Genomic DNA, 15,002 nt, shown 5'->3' on the forward strand with positions numbered 1-15,002 from the left:
ATTTTATAATACATAATTTATCGGTAGAAATCTATAATAGCAAAAATCACAAATAATAGTAATTATAGCAATGCGCTTATTTGGACAGTATGAATAATTATTCTATTCTCCATATAAACTTATATATATAACACCGATATTCAAAATATTTTTCTCCATACAAGATAGTCGTATCGATATAAAATTGCGAGTTAAAGTTTACAAACATAGGGTTTAGCTTATGACGTCAGCCGGCGCGATAAAAGCGGCGCACGCGCTGCTGTTTCGTTTCTATTGCGATCGCGCCTCTTGCTGTGGTGGTGCTCGCGACGCTCTGACAAGACCGCCAGACAACCAGACGACCAGACGATCGGACCACCAGACCAGCAGACAAGCATGGACATCCAACAGGAGACGCTGTCATCCTCCCCACCTGATAAGGTACCGCTGGTGCAATTTGCGAAATTCTGTATTGTTTTTTTTTTGGCAAAATTTATCGTGTTTTCTATTTTTTTTTGGTAAATTATATTGAATGAAAATGTTGTGTTAAAACTTACAATGTAAACAAATTATTTAGTTTTCTTTTTTTTTCTAAGTTTTATTAAACTAAGCTCGTTTAATACTTACATAATATTATTATATTATTACATAATATTTTCGTAAACATAAATTCTTAATAAATGTATTTTTCTGAATACAAATGTATATCTCGCTGTAAAAAAGTGTGAAATCTTTATAAATTAATGTAATAATGTCTATTGTGCGATTGTTATATATAAGTTTCCAGAACTTAATGCATTTAAATAAACATTTAAAATGCGCAAACAGAAACTCAACTGAACAGGTGTTATACTTCAAAGCCTCCAATATAAAAAGTAAATTCTATTTACAAATGAAATAATGTAGAAATTGTATATGTAGTGGGGTGATACCAAATCTAACTACAACATCTATACCTATACGAAACCAATGAGTAATCAATACTGGTAATTTAATAGCTCTATTTAAATGTCATACTCAAGACATTTTTTCTGAAGTAGTGGAACGCGGAAAACATTCAAGCAAAAACTTAAAGTAAACTCGTTAACTAGAGGAAGTAAATAAACAATTTTATACTATATACAGGCAAACAGTAATAAAATGCCAGGAAAATACCTAATAGCATGTTATTCTTCATTTTTTGTGTAAAAACTTATATTATGTAAATTGTTATTGTACTGCTATCGTCAGTAATATTATCAATCGTAAAATATTTATAAATCTCTAGAATGAGTTGTACACGTATTTTCATACAAGATCATACCATGTAGTAACTAATTTCGCGAGATAAAATATATAATTAATAATAATGGATTAGAGTGGATTTGGCAAAGATAAAAAAAAAATAAACGTATAGCCAGAATTTATAATTTTGGAAGTATTTAAAAATAAAGCAATTGCAAATGAAACGAATAACAAAATCTTTCAGTACCATCCCTATTTTTGCGCATACCAACAAGCACCAATAATTACGATCGTGGCGTCATACCCGGCGCCCGGCACGCTTGGTTTCGTACTTAATTATTATCTGATCTTACTTATCGTAATATCGTTGGTCACACCGAAGTACAGCGTAACACTCGCAAGGAAATCAACATATTAGGAGAAAGTGCCAGAACATGAGCAATACGGCTGACTTTATATATCATTTCGTATCACATGTCAAAGAGCAGAGGCTATCAGCAGACACTAAAAACGAGCACTCCCCACTCGAGATATCTTCCAAACATTCAATGGAACGATCGCCTTATCGACATCGCTATTCGATCGATGTATATAAATACATTGACCCTAATTTTGACATGAGTTGATAAAACTAAATATATGTGAATAATTTAGATATTCATTGGTGACTGATTTGTTCAATTGAGATCACAATTGTCTCGTAATAGATCATTGCGGAAAATGTAAACAAGAATTTGTTTTTAAAACTTAATTCCTTACTTTCATCACTAACCTTATACTTAATTTACTCATCAAAAAGATTCCCTTACACTTTATATCCTCCCTCTATCTTACTTTCTTATACCAGACAAAAGTTTTTCTTTCCAGCCAAAGCTAATTCATGGGGGTAACTACATAGCCGAGGGTCGTGACTCCAGCAAGTCTACGTGGCTGCTATTCGCCCCGGGGACAAGGGACGAAGCTGGTTCCTTAGCCAGATTCTTGAGCGTCTTCTCCAGACATGGAGTCAACCTTATCCACATCGAATCTCGCTCTTCCGCCAGAAGGCCAGGCTATGAATTTATGGTGGAGTGTGTGCACGGTTCTGGAGATTTTGGAGCCGCTCTTGAGGAACTGAAGAAAGATACTGGCTATTTAAATATTATTTCCAGAAATTATAAAGACAACAGAGGTAAGACACCATCAGCTTTCTCGATATATAGCTTCCTTAGAAAATGTAATTATTTTCAATCTAAACTCTATTCACGAATGCATATTTTATTACTTACAGCTGCGGTACCATGGTTCCCCCGTCGTATTCGTGATCTAGACAGGTTCTCAAACCAGATCCTCTCATACGGTTCTGAGCTCGACTCCGATCACCCAGGCTTCACGGACGCAGTGTACCGCGCCAGGAGGAAATACTTCGCAGACATCGCTTACAATTATAAGTACGGACAACCCCTACCACGGGTTGATTACACGAAAGATGAGATAGCCACTTGGGGAGTCGTGTTCAGGAAGCTGACAGAGCTGTACCCCACTCATGCTTGCAAAGAACATAATCACGTCTTCCCACTCCTCATGGAGAACTGTGGATACAGAGAGGACAATATTCCTCAACTTGAAGATGTTTCTAATTTCCTGAAAGGTAAATTGATGTTACGAAATAACTGTACAAATTGTTGCAATTTTTAAAAATCTACATTAGCAGTATTTTCTTCCATATAGTTTCGAAAATGAACCCCATTTCTTCTCTCCTCAGACTGCACAGGCTTCACGCTCCGGCCGGTGGCCGGTCTGCTCTCCTCCCGCGACTTCCTCGCTGGGCTGGCGTTCCGCGTGTTCCACAGCACGCAGTACATTCGCCACCACTCCCGCCCCCTCTACACTCCGGAGCCAGATGTCTGCCACGAGCTGCTGGGCCACGCGCCGATGTTCGCTGACCCTGCGTTCGCGCAGTTCTCGCAGGAAATCGGCCTCGCTTCTTTGGGAGCGCCTGATGATTTTATCGAGAAACTTGCCACGGTATGAAATAGTTTAAATAAAAGCAAATCAAATTAAAACGAAAAAGTGATGGATGAAAGCGATGATTTCTGGTGATATTAATTATTGTACATAAATATTTTTAACACGTTCCCAGCGGCACAGATATATCTGTACTTTCCATTACTGCGTTACGGGTCGTTTTAAACCTTGTCCTATACCAGACATTGTGGCGGCACGAGGCTTATTAAACCCCACCGCCCGTAGGAGATCAAAATCCTTTTTTTGGCGCCAAATAAGACAAAGTGTGCGGCTTTTGTCGTGATTATTATTAACAATGAGTTCATTAACCTAAATCTACCGTCGCCCGTGGTTAGATTAGTTAGTTTAGATTCTAGAGATGTACCCCATACCGCACTGAACGATAGCAGTTTTTCTTATAATTTAGTGATGGGAAAAGAAATATCGACTTTATTTAATTGTATTTATTTATCAAACTTATGGATGTTTTTCATTAAAACAGGCCAAGCAATAATATTTTTCAGATTTCAGATTTTAGAGTTTCACCACCCGGTTTTTCTTCATCTTCCTCCTTGATTAACTTTTTTCGGCAACGTTTCGACATAATCGGCAGCAGTCGTACTTCGTCGCGTGCTCAGTCTCGAATGCGTTGCACAACATTAAGGGTGACAAATCAACATCGAGCTATGCTGCGCTGTACTGCGCTGTGCTGTGTTTGGTCAACTCGCTCGTCTTATATTTTAATGAGGATACAAACAAACCATGCTGTGCTGCGCTGTGTGAGGCTACGCTCTGTTTAAAAACGCAGCAGTCTCGAGCGAGGCGCGCTACCCGCCGTGCTGAGCCGCGCTGTGCTATGTTTTTATGGAGCTCTGCCATGCTGCGCTGTGTCGAGCTAGGTTTGGAGCACGCTGCGTGCCCCTCCATCGCCGCATTAAATTCATTAAAATTTTCCTTTTTTTTCACGTATGGTGTGAGGTAACAAGCTACCGTGACTGGACTCTTTTAACGACAAAATAACACATAAAATATCCATATCCGCTTCTTCTTCACTTTCATCTTCATCGGATTCAACTATGTCGTAATGTTTACGTTTTTTTTTTTTAAATAGGGTCATATTTGACGAGATAAACGACTACACGAGCTGCTGATTACTTTATACTGAGCTAGATTGTTTAGGATGTACTGAAACAAAATAGTATTGATCATACTTAGTTTATTAATTATTTTATTGACTTATAGTCTATCACAAATCAGTCCTCGAATTTGAGATGTTTTTAAGTACTAGGGAAAACTAAATTAAAAACAGAACTTCTTTTTCAAAACAAAATAAACTTCTAAATAATAATATCTTCTAAATCTTCTAAATAATCATATCAAAGCACATAATATTTATCTATGTTTGGCTTAGTTTTGAGCCTTGTCTGTCTATCTTTTCCCAAGTAAAAATCACTGGAACTTCACTGTGTTTTTCCTCAGATATCTCTTCATTGTCATCGTCTTGCTCGGTTTCGTATGTCTTTTCTTGTACCTCCACGTTGTCTTCCACCTCACTGTCATTTTCGTCTTCATAGCAGAACCAGAACTTGATTCTTCCAGCAACAATCTGATTTGATCATCGTTCATTTTGACATGAAGTATGGCCTAAAAAATTGGCCAAAATATAATTTAGAGCAACATTCATACATATATTTTACTATACATACTTCATAAAGAATTCAAAGTCTGTAAAAATATATAAATGTACAAAATATATAATATTAATACTTACACAAAAAGTTGCACCTATACTCGCGTCGGTCTCATGGACCGATTGGTGCCAAATGACACGTGAACTTCTGCCGACCACGCGACGTGCACTAAAATGAAGTTAGCCCCAAATCCGGAAACTAGCAAGGAACTCGACTTCACAGGATTTACCTGCATAAAAATAATTACGAAAATGTGTTTCGTCGGTCTCACAGACCAACGCGCGAGTATAGGAAGGTTAAAAAACGTAGCTTAAGAAACACAGCACATCACAGCGCAGTACAGCGCAGCATCGTTTAATTGTTAAAAAAACGTAGCTTAAGAAACACAGCACAGCACAACGCAGTACAGCGCAGCATAGCTCGATGTTGATTTGTCACCCTAACCGCGTGAAGCTAGCTTAGGGTGACAAATCAACATCGAGCTATGCTGCGCTGTACTGCGCTGTGCTGTGTTTGGTCAACTCGCTCGTCTAATATTTTAATGAGGATACAAACAACCCATGCTGTGCTGCGCTGTGTGAGGCTACGCTCTGTTTAAAAACGCAGCAGTCTCGAGCGAGGCGCGCTACCCGCCGTGCTGAGCCGCGCTGTGCCGAACTGCGCTATGTTTTTATGGAGCTCTGCCATGCTGCGCTGTGTCGAGCTATGCTAGGTTTGGAGCACGCTGCGTGCCCCTCCATCGCCGCATTAAATTCATTAAAATTCTCCGTATTTTTCACGTATGGTGTGAGGTAACAAGCTACCGTAACTGGACTCTTTTAACGACAAAATAGCACATAAAATATCCATATCCGCTTCTACTTCACTTTCATCTTCATCGGATTCAACTATGTCGTAATGTTTACGTTTTTTTTGAAAATAGGGTCATATTTGACGAGATAAACGACTACACGAGCTGCTGATTACTTTATACTGAGCTAGATTGTTAGACCTTCCTATACTCGCGCCAATTTTTGTAACACCTATACTCGCTCACGGTGTCACAGACCGATAGTGTTTACCCCTACACTATATATATTTACTAAGAAAACCGACAACTATAACAATTTTTTTAAAGTTTAGGATGTACTGAAACAAAATAGTGATATTGATCATGCTTAGTTTTTTAATTATTTTACTGACTTATAGTCTATCACAAATCAGTCCTCGAATTTGAGATGTTTTTCTTAAGTACTAGGGAAAACTAAATTAGAAACAGAACTTCTTTTTCAAAACAAAATAAACTTCTAAGTAATAATAATAAACATATCAAAGCACATATTTATCTATGTTTGGCTTAGTTTTGAGCCTTGTCTGTACATCTTATCCCAAGTAAAAATCACGGGAACTTCAGATATCTCTTCATTGTCATCGTCTTGCTCGGTGTCGTATGTTTCTTCTTGTACCTCCATGTTGTCTTCCACCTCACTGTCATTTTCGTCTTCATAGCAGAACCAAAACTTGATTCTTCCAGCAACAATCTGATTTGATCATCGTTCATTTTGACATGAAGTATGGCCTAAAAAATTGGTCAAAATATAATTTAGAGCAACATTCATACATATATTTTACTATACATACTTCATAAAGTATTCAAAGTCTTAAAATATATATAAATGTACAAAATATTTAATATTAATACTTACACAAAAAGTTGCACCTATACTCGCGTCGGTCTCATGGACCGATTGGCGCCAAATGCTATGATACGTGAACTTCTGCCGACCACGCGACCTGCACTAAAATGAAGTTAGCCCCAAATCCGGAAACTAGCAAGGAACTCGACTTCACAGGATTTACCTGCATAAAAATAATTACGAAAATGTGTTTCGTCGGTCTCACAGACCAACGCGCGAGTATAGGAAGGTTAAAAAACGTAGCTTAAGAAACACAGCACAGCACAGCGCAGTACAGCGCAGCATCGTTTAATTGTTAAAAAAACGTAGCTTAAGAAACACAGCACAGCACAGCGCAGTACAGCGCAGCACAGCTCGATGTTGATTTGTCACCCTTAATCTAGTATTCTGTTTAAATTTACAGTGTTTCTGGTTCACGGTGGAGTTTGGTATCTGTCGGCAAGACGGCCAGTTAAAAGCCTACGGAGCTGGCCTATTGTCCTCGTTTGGAGAACTCGAGTACTGTTTATCTGACAAGCCAGAATTGAAGGAGTTCGATCCCGAAATAACTGGTGATCAGAAGTATCCCATCACCGAGTACCAACCCATCTACTTCGTGGCGAACAGCTTCGAAAGTGCTAAGGACAAGATGATGTAAGTTTCTATATTTTCAACAAGAGCAATATTTCAAATTTAGAAAGTAATTTAGGACACACCCTTTCATCTTTAATTATACTTGTAGTTTTTAATATTTCAGTTTCTTCGTAGAAAATTGTACCAAGTGTATTATTTCGATCTATTTGTAAGCTGCAACTTATAATGCGTATGATGAATAGAAAGAGAACAAAGTGAATAATTGTAAATATGAATTTTCCAGCAAATTTGCCCAAACGATACCCCGTGACTTCAGCGTGCGCTACAACCCGTACACGCAGAGTATTGACATCCTCGACTCGCAGAAGCAGATGAGGGACCTCCTCCGACAGGTGCACCAGGAGATGAACCTGCTCCTCAACACTATGGAAAAACTATAGATCTATTCATTGCATAAGTTAAAGGTGCTGCTCCGATTTATTTGCTGAAGAGTACGTTAGGAATTCCATTAGGTACTTATAAGAGCAAATGTATCAGCATCACTACAAATTATAGTATTAGGCAAAAAAATTTTAAAAAACTAAAAAATTACATAAGCATTTATAATAGAAGAATTATATAAGATTACTAGCGGTCCGCCCCGGCTTCGCCCGTGGTACCTACATGTTTAAACTATCCTATCTCTCAAGTTGGATCGAACTGCACATGGTGTGCGAATTTTATTATAATCGGTTAAGTGGTTTAGGAGTCCATTGAGGACAAACATTGTGACACGAGATTTATATATATTAAGATAAGTTTTATTGACTAGACTTATTGACTTATTGACTAGAGCAAGTTTTACTGACCAAAATAATTTCGATTTAATAACTAGATTGTTTTTTGAATATTTTTGTTTTAAGATAAGATTTTTTATATTGTACGAGTACCTATTACAATTTTTGTACGATATTGTGAGAAGTTATCACTTTGCATAATAATATCATACACGAATAGTAATCTAATAATAACAAGAATGTATCCTAAAATATTATATTTTATCTGTGATCTAAGCCACTTTTATAAAACTAATTATATTATGGCCACATGTAGATATATAACTAATAATGATTAATTGATTAATAAATAATTAAACTTTTATTTCATTATTTAATTCCCTTTTACTCCAAAACTATGTGTGATTCTGATTTTTCTTGACTTTTTTTTGACGTTCATTTCGACTGTTGTCTAGACTTTCTGGGAAAGTGGCATCACAATCAATACTTTTACAACAAATTTTCTTCTCCTACATGAAAACACACCCACACTTTCACACAAACAACTTTAAAGTTTAACACTTCAACGATGATGAAATAAAACAAGAGTAATAACCAACATAGTATAATTAATAATTTGTACAGAATAAACTAAGTACCTAGTACTTATTAGCTACTAATTTACCAAAATGACAAGATGACGGGTCTAGTCTTAAATAGAATTGAATTTACAATAATTCATCATTAATATATTATATTAACTAACATTTAGATTATTTACAATACTGAACAAATATATTAGCGAGATATAAGCCAAGTAATTGACATTAATTTATAATTATATTGAAAAAAACTATTTAACATATAAATTAACCTGACTATGCACCTTTATTTTAAACCGGTCGTGGTCCATACTGAAAGAAAGCATTAATGCATAAAGGGAAATTTGTGAAGTGCGGATATTAAATGAAAGCATTTTTTAAACATAACTTTCTAGTAATCGATAACTTTAAAATGGACGTGCATTCACACACACGTGTGTAGAACCATATCTATATACGTAATATTAACGTTAGATATGCATTGTTTAACAATATTCAAATATCATTAACAATTATTATTGCATCCTCTTCTTCTTTATAAATCGGCTCTTTATTGTTTCACAAAAACAAAGTTTGACAGCTTTGCGTTATTTAAACGGATATTACTTAGTAATTACATCAAAGTAATTATTAATTGCGATATTCAAGTCAAGATTGCGGTAAAAGTTATTTTACTATCTGTTAGTAAATTTAAAGATATATATATTTATGTACATTGCAATTTGTTTACTCAATACAAGCGAAGCGTTACGTAATATACCTACTCGATTTTTAACTTATATAGAAACTACATCATTAAGTACATAGGTATTATTTAATTACACATTCAAACGATGTTAATCTACTCGTAATTTGGCACTTTTTATTGTTATCATATAAACGCTTGTCCGTAAAATACATTTTCCCAAAGTAACCTTTCCGTAAGTCGTATTACTGCAGTTAAGTATAATTAAATGCAAAAGCGAAGCATAAAATTATTGAGATATTAAAATCGTGTTTCATAACCGATCTAAAAACAATTTTCTGAGTAATATATTGTACGGACAACCCATGATTATTTATTAATGTTACTTGTTTAATTATAACACGCAATGTACTGTAACTTGGCGAGTAAGTATTTATAAATTAGACGTAAAATATATTCGAAGGAACGTATCACAGTTACTTATAATAAATAAATAAATAAACCTTTTTACAATAATATTGAATATAAAACTAAATAGGGGTCTATATTATTTTTACAATTCTACTTATTTAATAAAATGTTCGGTTATCCGACTGTTCAAAAGGTGATTTAATTGGATTATATTTGAACCTTACATGTAAAATCATTTAATCGGTGTTTCGTCTCTATCGTTTGATAAAGCTTCACGGAGTCAAACAGAGACTAAACACTGATTAGTTAAATAGGTAATGAATACATACCCTAACAATAGCAAGGGTTTTGTGTCGTAACAGTGTATCTTCATAAGAATTGAAGTCTACATAAAGCTGGGTCTGAGGGGTGCTACAAGCTGGGAGTTGCGTGGGGATGGGGGGACGGGGTCACGGGGGAGCTGGCCTATGCTTCACTCTGCATGCAGTGGATGGAAGAGTCTTCTGACAACTCATCCATAGAAGAATCCGTGAACGAAGTTCCATCTGAAATGAGAAAACGATCATTTACGTTTGTGACAAAACAAAGTTGATCCATTTTTTTTTTTAATTTTAAAATGAAAAATTACATTTTTATCTTTATAATTTACTGCAATTGAATTATTATCTGTTTGTAAAATAAAAATAACTGGATTATAAATGGTAATTGAAACGCTAATTGTTGTCCGCGTGTACTGTGTAGCCTGTAAGTTATAGGTAGCTTGTTCTGAGTAATCAAAAGGGTTAGGACCAGACTTTCACTTTACTGATGTTTTAATTCTACCTTTAAACTGTTTGATTTATTATTTTAAAACATAATATGAAACGTACATTTATTTCAGACAAGCTCAAATTGGGTTTTAACAAAACTGACATAGAACTGACCTCTAGAATAAAATAACACTGATTCTTGTACCTCAAAACTGATTCAACATGGCTGGGGAATATAACATGAATGTCTTTGTAAAGTAATATTAGAGAACTCACCTATCGGCACAAAAGGAGGTTTGTTCTGGAAAGAGTACGTGAGGTGGAGGTTGATGGGCCGACCAAACCCCACCGGGTCGCTCTCCCGCGACATCACTGCGGACAACACAACCAGTTCACTGACAAATTACACATGACATCGCTATAGGAACATCGCAGTGCAGTTACATCATTTGCAGGTGCAGCAGAGAAACGTGTTCCACTGACCTTGATTCTGTTTCCCTTTCCCGGTGTGCTGGTGTTTCTTTTGCCGCGCCCGGCTGTTCTGGAACCAGACTTGCGTGACCCTCTTGCTGAGACCGGTGACCTGGGCGATGCGCTCCAGGTCTTGCCCGTCGGGGTTCGAGTCCAGCTGGAAGTTCGCCTGCAGCACCTGCAGCTGCTCCTCCGTGAACGTGGTGCGGACCCGTTTCGCCTTACTCTTGTGGTAGCCCTCCGAGTCGCACCCATCTGTAATCGAGATTTTACAACATAATACACCTAAATTTAATTTTATATCATTAAATCATTTATCATTAAACGCGTAATTATATAAGATATACAGGGTGTCCCAAAAAGTAGTGATATACTGAAGCTGGGAGGTAGAGGACCTAGAGGGCTATCCGAATCACCCCCATGTATGTTATGCGATTTTTTGTATTTTCGGAGTTATGACGTTTTTTTTCAATTTTTCATCTATCGCCGATTTTCACTCATGGTGACGTCAATTATTGCGGAAGATGCTTGATTTTTTTTGTGTGCTAAGCTGAAAGATAGGCCAATTCAGTATAGTAACATTTACTATCGTTCGATCTTCGAATGGAATAAAAAAAGAATTAAATGCCAAGAAAGATAAAATTTCCCAGTATGTTCATAACTTCAAGGGCCCATAAAAAAATAAAATCACATAAAAAAGGTTTTCCATTTGGCCTTTAAAAACTTGCTCTATCGATCAGGTAGCTACCCTAAAAATTTCATTTTATTATTCAGAAGGCTTCAATCGAAAAATTGAAATCTAAATGTGGTAAGTGCAAAATTTTTATTAACATGATGATCATTAAAACCAATAAATAGGTGTTTAATTACCAGAATTTTTTTAAAATAGCCCCGCTGTTGCTCAATGCAAGTGCGACATCACCGTAAAAAGTTGTCTTTTAAATGTCTGAATGCTCTTTTATCATTTTTAATGGTTTCTTCTGCTACTATGAATTTCCGGGTTATTTCGTCCAAATTGTGGCATTCTCTCAAGTAGCCGAGGTCTTTTTAGTATCCCCATTGAAACAAATCAATGGGGTTTAGGTCGAGGGACCGTGGAGGCCAGGCTTTAAAGCAGGCGTCACCGGCGCATGCGCAGGCTGCAACGACCAATCCATCTTTCAGGGTATTTTTGCCCTTTAGCCTGGCCTCCACGATCTCCGAACATAAACCCTATTGATTTTTTTCCGTGGGGATACTACAAAGACGAGAGACTGCCACAATTTGGACGAAATAACCCGGAAATTCATAGTAGCAGAAGAAACCATTAAAAATGATAAAAGAGCATTCAGAAATTTAAAAGACAACTTTTTACGGTGATGTCGCACTTGCATTGAGCAACAGCGGGGCTATTTTTAAAAAAATCTGGTAATTAAACACCTATTTATTAGTTTTAATGATCATCAAGTTAATAAAAATTTTGCACTTACCACATTTAGATTTCAATTTTTTTATTGAAGCCTTCTGAATAATAAAATGAAATTTTTAGGGTAGCTACCTGATCGATAGAGGAAGTTTTTAAAAGCCAAATGGAAAACCTTTTTTATGTGATTTTATTTTTTATGGGCCTTTGAAGTTATGAACATACTGGGTAATTTTATCTTTCTTGGCATTAAATTCTTTTTTTTATTCCATTCGAAGATCTAACGATAGTAAATGTTACTATACTGAATTGGCCTATCTATTCAGCTTAGCACACAAAAAAAATCAAGCATCTAGCGCATTAATTCACGTCACCATAAATAAAAATCTCATCGTACTCGGCGATAGATGAAAAATTGAAAAAAATGTCATAACTCCGAAAATACGAAAATTCGCATAACACACATGGGGGTGATTCGGATAGCCCTCTTGGTACTCTACCTCTCAGCTTCCGTTCATCACTACTTTTTGGGACACCCTGTATATAGCTAGAAATATAAATCTCTACTATCCAGCATAACTATACAATATATTTGAATCAGACAACAACTATTAGGAGGTTTACCGTTTTAAACGGAATCACATATTTATTTACTACTAGGTATGTTGACGTTGAAGTGGACTCTTACCATCTGAAGAGATGGAGCCGCCGTCGAGCGTCTCCAAGTAGTGCGGCTTGCAGAGCACGCGGTCCTCGTGCAGCGCGAACTGCTCGCCCGTGGACAGCTGGCGGCCGCACGCGTCGCACGCGAAGCACGCCAGGTGGTATACCTGCTCGCGCGCCTTGCGCACCCAGTCCGACGACGAGATGCCGCGGCAGCACTTCGAGCACTTCGCGCCGAAGCTCCTGCAACAAACAGCCTTTGACGATCCTGTTCATACGCAGCGATTAATACTGAAATATCACGCACGCCGATGATTAATGGTGCACCCAGCGATCATCGTTTCGAGAGATGATTGCATTTAATAATTACATTTGGGTAACTGCAAGCAATCATGCAATCCAGGCAGGTGATACTCGTATGTGTTCGAGCCCAATTGAGACTGTTTTGCAACACAATCGCGTACCAAAACAGATCTGTTATGTAAAGCTAGACGACATGACGCGTGTCAGAGCTGCTATATTGCTATTGTGTCCATCAGTGCCGCTCACAATGTTTTGACGTCCTGCAAAATGTCCGACTATTTTGTCTGACTACAACTGCAAGTTACATCACATGTTAAAGACGTATATAAATAAAAAATGATTGTGGCCGGAGACTTATATCAAACTTCGGAATAAAATAATCAATCGCAAAGCACAACATTATGAGCATCATGTCTTTTCCTCCAGATATCAATTCGCATAGCAATAGTAACTTTAGTGTAAATCAATCCCATTCAATGGAACTTAGAACATAAATATTGATTTGGTACGTGTGGAAATTTTATAGTAGGTACATAATTAAGAAGAATAAGTAAGGATTGTTATTTCTTATTATATTTATATTTAACCAAATTACATCTAGAAAATATCCCAATCTTCGAGTTCTATCGACAGTGGCACTGGACTCATGGACTTCGGGTTTCGTTCTTTCATTTATAATTATCAGCCGTAAAGCTATAATGTCTCCTAAAAAGGTATATTACATATTACTTTTAAAAACATTAACAAACGAGTTACAATAAAGGCTTACTACAAGTGATTTATAATTTCATTTTAGGTAATCTCGTATCTTTTTGGTTTATGCTGATCTACACAATATAATTTCGATAAAAAGCCGATTTGCGTAACATAAGTTTGTCGCAGCCTGTTTATTCAAGTGCGCCGCTCTGAGGGTCGGCGTGCGGCGGGCGTCGGGCATCGGGCCGCGGGCGGCAGGCGGCAGGCTGCGGGCCACGGCGGCAGGCGTGTGTCAACATACGGACAGAACTACGTTTCTATAATTGTAAGGTTTAACGAGAGCGCTCTGAGCTCGCGTGACCCTCCGCAGGTGAGTCTCCACTGACATTATATGTCGGAAATAAATAAGCTCTAACGGGTATCTAAATTATTTTAATTAATTTCTCTAAAGTATTGCGTACCGTGGACGCGGTTAATGTCAATACATGGCACAAACGCAATCGTCCCATAATGATAGCTGCTAATCGATGCATCTGATCTAATAATGTAGCCGGCCCGATAAATTACATGCAAGTTTTAATTTATTTCAAGGGATGTTTATTTCATTATTATGTTATATCCGCTCGTACACGTATCGCGTATGAATATGATTATTATCGATATAGTAATATTGTTTGCATAAATACAGTGCCTCTTCATGGTACTTTATTTGGAAGAATATAGTTATGTTTTTTTACAATTTGCGATCTTTATTATATTAGTGTCATTATTTTAGTATAATTATACAATTTTTCAATGACTATTCAATTTAATGTCGTCGTACATCTTTTCGTCCAAAATCCCTCAGTGCCTGAAGACCAAAGTCTTCGAGCAATGTGTGTTGCCGGTGATGACATACGGTACAGAAACGTGGTCTCTAACCCTGGGCCTTGTGCACAAACTCAGCGTCGCTCAACGTGCTATGGAAAGGGCTATGCTCGGAGTTTCCCTACGAGATCGAATCAGAAATGAGGAGATCCGTAGGAGAACCGGTGTCACCGACATAGCTCGCCGGATTAGCACGCTGAAGTGGCAATGGGCTGGGCACATAGCCCGCAGAACCGATGGCCGTTGGGGCAGAAAGGTTCTCGAATGGA

The 15,002-nt window shown here is 37.2% G+C and overlaps 2 protein-coding genes across 2 annotated transcripts; one reads left to right on the forward strand and one right to left on the reverse strand.

Annotated features, from left to right (window-relative positions):
• The first annotated feature begins 272 nt into the window (after window positions 1-272).
• On the forward strand, window positions 273-7,759 carry Hn (phenylalanine hydroxylase). Its single transcript, XM_089695459.1, has 6 exons — window positions 273-420; window positions 2,071-2,374; window positions 2,474-2,833; window positions 2,948-3,210; window positions 6,960-7,189; window positions 7,413-7,759. Exons 1-6 carry the CDS (start codon window positions 376-378, stop codon window positions 7,567-7,569), a joined length of 1,359 nt encoding a protein of 452 aa, XP_089551585.1. The 5' UTR covers window positions 273-375; the 3' UTR covers window positions 7,570-7,759.
• Window positions 7,760-8,501: 742 nt separating this feature from the next.
• On the reverse strand, window positions 8,502-13,287 carry Awh (LIM/homeobox protein arrowhead). The gene is made up of 5 exons (XM_089695581.1): window positions 13,238-13,287; window positions 12,893-13,110; window positions 10,815-11,057; window positions 10,608-10,703; window positions 8,502-10,127 (listed from the first exon to the last, which is right to left on the reverse strand). Coding segments are annotated over exons 1-5 (639 nt in total). The 5' UTR covers window positions 13,240-13,287; the 3' UTR covers window positions 8,502-10,047.
• Between the last annotated feature and the right edge of the window lie 1,715 nt (window positions 13,288-15,002).

The sequence above is a fragment of the Colias philodice genome, chromosome 1 (assembly GCF_061535455.1).
Source record: "Colias philodice isolate Cphi_HAF_F1 chromosome 1, ilColPhil1 Martin Lab GWU primary, whole genome shotgun sequence".
NCBI lineage: Eukaryota > Metazoa > Arthropoda > Insecta > Lepidoptera > Pieridae > Colias > Colias philodice.